This window comes from Vombatus ursinus, unplaced genomic scaffold, assembly GCF_900497805.2.
Source record: "Vombatus ursinus unplaced genomic scaffold, bare-nosed wombat genome assembly UNPS02009918.1, whole genome shotgun sequence".
In the NCBI taxonomy this organism is placed as follows: Eukaryota; Metazoa; Chordata; class Mammalia; order Diprotodontia; family Vombatidae; genus Vombatus; species Vombatus ursinus.
The window spans coordinates 1,990,259-1,995,163 of NW_020949696.1; the positions used below are offsets into that span (position 1 = coordinate 1,990,259).

Below are 4,905 nucleotides of genomic sequence, written 5' to 3' on the forward strand. Positions count from 1 at the left end.
GGCTTGGGCGCGCAGGCGTGGAAAGGCAGCCAAGGAGCGGTTTCCGCTTCCGGTGGCCTCTTTCTCTTCAGCGAGGTGGCCGAGCGGGTGCGTGTACCTAACCGGGGTGGGGGTCGGCGGCGGGGCCGGGGGCACGAAGCCGGGTCTAGGAACCGGGCCCAGGGGAAGGCGGCGACGCGGGGAAGTTGGGCCGTTTCCGAGGAAGCGCAGAGGCAGGGCCCGGGTGTGGAGGCCGAGGCCGCGCCGGGCCTGGTGGCGCGAAGGCCCTTCTAGGCCTGGGGGCACGGGGGGCGAGCAGGGACAGCGCTGGCCCAGGCCCGGGTGCTTTCTCTTGGACCTTCTCTCTCCACTCGAGACTATCCAGCCTCTTCTTGGAGCCCTCCAGGGCCGAGGAGATCACTCCCTGCCAAGGCAGTCCATTCCACTTCGGGACAGCTCCTTGGGATGGTTAAGCAGTTGGTTGGAAGGACAAATGTGGCCTCAGCCAGCCCTGGGCCTCCCTGGCTGTGCCTTCTCCGTGCTTGGGTGTGCTTGCTATCGCTGCCAGCACCTTTTTTCTACACAGATGAGTCATTGGTGAAATCACCAGACCCACGCTTCTCCCTCCTAGAATGCACGATGGAGAAGCGGGGTTCAGGCCGCCGAGGGGAGAGGGTCCTTAGCAATGTGCCCGCCACTCCCGTAAAATGAGGGGTTGTCCCTCCCATCAGTGCCTCTGTGGTCAAGCCAGGCTGGATTGGTGTAAGGGCGAATGACAGGGTTGGAAAAGGACGTCCGGGGGACTGAAACCAAGGGTGTCTGAGCAGGAACCCCTTCTGTATCCTGGGGGAAGAGTTGAGGAGCAAGTGCTGACTGGTAGTAAATGTAGAAAAGCTGTGCTTGGGGGGGGGGGGTCAGATAATAAAGAGAATTTAGAGCTGAACCTTAGTGGTTGTCCAGTCTGTTACTCCTCACTCACACACTTAAAGAGCTAAGGAAACCAGAGAGGTTAAGTAATTTACTGGGAACACAGGTAGATTTGAATTCAAGTCATTTAACTCCAAATTTAGTTTCCACGGTAGCATTCTGTCTCTTTTTCTCACTATAAAAACTTAAAATAGGTAAAAACTTGGTGTCAAATTTCAAGGACAATCCTGAACTGCTTAGAGCTGGGTTGTCTGAGAGATTGAGGCAAATCTCTGTGGAAAAGCCAGAACCCTAGTCCCAGAGGACTGAGAGTCATATAGGCTATCAGGGGGTGTCTGGTTCATGGGGTTGGAGAGGCGCAGAAACCTTGCAGCTGGACCTAGATGAGGAGAGGCCAGGACTTTTCCAGCAAACAAAAGATAAAGAAGCTGGGTTAGGGCCAAAGTAGAGAGAAGGTCCTTAATGAGAGGCTGCACCAAGTGAAACTCGGGAAGAACTGAAAGACCAGGGCAGTGAGTAAACGATTGACTGGTTATATCAGTGGCAGCTCAGAGTGGTGGCTGGTAAAATTGCCGGGCACTCACTGCGTCCTGTCCAAACCTTCCAGCGGGCGCAGTGTTGCAGAGATGCAGATCTTTGTGAAGACCCTGACAGGCAAGACTATCACTCTCGAGGTTGAACCCAGTGATACTATCGAGAATGTCAAAGCCAAAATCCAGGACAAGGAAGGTGAGTGTGCTTTTGGTCTGGGTATCTGATCTATCTAGCTTCCAGAAGAACAGGCCCTTGGACATTCTTCTCCCTTTCCCCTCTGTCTCCGCAGGCTAACTTCTGCCTTCTGTGGCCTGGTGTACCCATTATAGGCCATTCAAAGCAGAATTGCTCTAGTTATTCCTGTCCGAGCTAGACCATCCAATCCATGTTACTCAGCATGTTTTTGGTATCAATCCTAGGTATCCCACCAGATCAACAACGTCTGATTTTTGCTGGAAAACAGCTAGAAGATGGCCGAACTCTCTCTGACTACAACATCCAGAAAGGTTGTGCTATGTTGTTGCCTAGTGGGGTGATTGGGGGTGCGCGTGTGCCCTATATCACACTTTGGATCACAAAACAGTGGCAGCATGGTCTTACTAGAAAGAACTGTGGAGTCAGCAGCACCTTCAAGCACCTATTAAATACTTTCATCATCCTGGGCAAATCATCTGTAAAATGGGACCACTGACACTTGTACTGATCTACATCGCAAGGATATTGTGAGAAAAGACTATTTGGAGCTATAAAATACATTTTTAATAGTTTGGGGAACAATCTTGTGATATTATGAAAGAATATGTTAAAAAGATTTTCTAGAAATCTTTATTCCTTTAATTCCCAACTAGATTATAAACTCACATGGGAGTTTTTATTTTTATTGTATTTCCTGTAGTATTAGGCATGTGGTCAATGATCACACATTGATTTAATTGAAATTCATGTTGAAACAATAGCATATCATTATCTTGGGCAGGGGTGGTCTCTCCCTCAGATACACTGAATTCTCATCCCTTTTTCCTTAAATATATAGGGAAGGAAGGAAAGAAACAAATATTTATTAAGTATATAATCTGTGTGAAGTGCTGTGCTTTGCAAATATCTCATTTGCTCCTTACAGACAACTGGGGGCAGGGGTAGGTGATGTTATCCTCGTTTTACTGTTGAGCCTGAAGCAGGCAGGTGAAGTGACTTACTTGCCTGTTGTCACAAAGCTAGTAAGTGTCTGAGGCCTACTTGGGTCTTCATGCCTCCAGGCCTGGGGCTCTATCTACTTAACATGCTCCTGTGCTGTGGGTTCTCTTAAGAGCTTGTCTCCTGATTTAGATGATGATTATTTGTGTGTGTTTCTCATTCTCCTCCTTTACCCCCATTGGATTGAGAGCGGTCTTCCCACCCTTGGTCCGGTGCACGTCACTGGTACTCACAAGCATTTGTTTGTTTTCAGAGTCCACTCTGCACTTGGTGCTGCGTCTTCGAGGGGGCATCATCGAGCCTTCCCTTCGCCAGCTGGCCCAGAAGTACAACTGTGACAAGATGATCTGCCGCAAGTATGCCTGGGACTCAGCAGGGGTTGGGAGGGTTCGTCCTGCTTCCTTGTGTGGCTTGTCCCCTGCACACGTGAGGAACCCTCGAGGTGAACGTCCTTCTCCTTGTTGCAGGTGTTATGCCCGCCTGCACCCCCGCGCTGTAAACTGCCGTAAGAAGAAGTGCGGCCACACCAACAATCTGCGCCCCAAGAAGAAGGTCAAATAAAGACCAGCCTGGGGACCCAGTTTTGGTTTGGCTGCCCTGACTGAAGTGCTCTTGAGTAGTCTGTTGTAACAAGGCCTTGTTCCTGGGTTTCATGGGACTGTGATATCAATAAAATTCCCTTTTAGTTGAGAAGCAGGAGCTCTTGTGTCTGTGCAACTTATTTTGTGCTTGTAGGAGCCTCTGGGAGGAAGAGGAGTGGGATGATGCTTGAGGGGTGACTGGGAAAGAGATCACTGCAGCATGTCTGCTGCCAGCCTTGGCTTTCTGCCACAGAATGTGCCCTTGGGAGGCCCCTCTTGTAGCCCTGCCTCTGATTCACTTACTCTGTGGCCTGGACTAGTTAACTTTGTCTGTAAAATGGGAATACAGCTTCTGAAGAGGAGATTGGTAACAGATTTAATGACAGTCTCAGTCATGCCACCATTGACTCCCTTGGTGACTTTAGCCAAATCATTTCCTTACTCTAAGATGGGGTTGGGCTCTTTAAAGTAGGAGCCTTCCCCTCATGGAGGCCTGGCCTGTATGTGACCTGGTCATTATACCATTGGAGACAGCTCAGTAAGAGCAGTGGTTGAGAGCCAGGGCCAAGCATTGCCTCCCACCCCTTCAACTAGAATGAGTGCCTATCTCGAGATTTTCAAGCAGAGAGACTGGGTAACATTGTAAGAGGATTCCTCTTGTGGGTGGGCTTGGTTTGGATGGCCCCTCTCCACTGGCCTTTGTCCAGCCGCCACCACATGCCCAACACGCTCTGATCTCCCCAAACATAAGAAAACCTTCTCTGTTAAGCTGGAAACAAACCTTGCATCAGATAAAACAAGCTGGATTCTTTGACATAGTGCCTAGCATGCAGAAGTGCACAGGTGCTGGTTTATTAACACTGTCAGAGGATACCAGGCCCTTTGATACCGAGTAAGACTCCTTCTATGATGTTGTAAGTGGTCTTTGTTCAGTCCCTTTTTGAAGGCTTCATTGGTGGAGAAGAGGTGACCTGAGAAGGATCCATTCCCCTTTGGGACAGCCCTAATCATCAGGAAATGGAAATGCCAGTTGGGGCCCTCCCAACTATGAGCCTTTTCCATGCTTGGATGTGCTGCTGGGGCACTGGGTGGGACACTGGGTAGGTCACTGGGGGAGACTGCCATCAGATAAAAAAGTCCTTCAGCTGAACCTTCCAGAGACCTAGGTTCTCAATGCCAAGAGCAGCAGGCTGAGCTCTGGCTTCTGTGCCATATTTAGTGACAGCCCTGGGATCCAAGTCATGCTATGAGGAAGTCCAATAGACACTGAAGGGATGGGGCCAGCAGCTCCCATTGAAACGGGGAAACTGAAAGATCCGGGTTCCCGGTCCTGCATCTACAGGCCAGTCACTGTCCTCATCTGTGACACAAAGGGGTTGGACTTGCCCTTGATCCTTTCTAGCTCTATTGGTCTGACTTGAACTTGGAAAATAATGCTAAGACCTGTGGCCACATCCTGGGGAGCACGTGTACAGCCCTTTGGTGGTAGGATCCGTATGGAGCCTTTTGATCACGGTGGATCTGTGGAGTTGGTAGTGCCATTGTTACCTAGCATGGCGGATGTGTGGCCTAGTGCTGCTTCCTGAGGGAATGAAGGCAAGTTAAAGCGTAACATGCAACAGACCATGTCCGTGTGTGTGGTTTTCTAAGTCAACATGTGACCCTTGACTTTTTTGTACAGTTTAGGGGC

At 50.1% G+C, this 4,905-nt stretch overlaps 1 protein-coding gene across 1 annotated transcript; it reads left to right on the plus strand.

Moving 5' to 3' along the window:
- Window positions 1-3,333, plus strand: UBA52 (ubiquitin A-52 residue ribosomal protein fusion product 1). Its single transcript, XM_027853306.1, has 5 exons — window positions 1-87; window positions 1,514-1,635; window positions 1,860-1,946; window positions 2,888-2,990; window positions 3,102-3,333. Exons 2-5 carry the CDS (start codon window positions 1,533-1,535, stop codon window positions 3,193-3,195), a joined length of 387 nt encoding a protein of 128 aa, XP_027709107.1. The 5' UTR covers window positions 1-87; window positions 1,514-1,532; the 3' UTR covers window positions 3,196-3,333.
- Window positions 3,334-4,905: the final 1,572 nt, after the last annotated feature.

Coding starts and splice junctions, on each gene's coding strand:
- UBA52 (XM_027853306.1), top strand. CDS start 1,533: ATGCAGATCTTTGTGAAGACCCTGACAGGCAAGACTATCACTCTCGAG. Junction 1,636..1,859: donor CAAAATCCAGGACAAGGAAG/GTGAGTGTGCTT, acceptor TATCAATCCTAG/GTATCCCACCAGATCAACAA. Junction 2,991..3,101: donor GACAAGATGATCTGCCGCAA/GTATGCCTGGGA, acceptor TCCTTGTTGCAG/GTGTTATGCCCGCCTGCACC.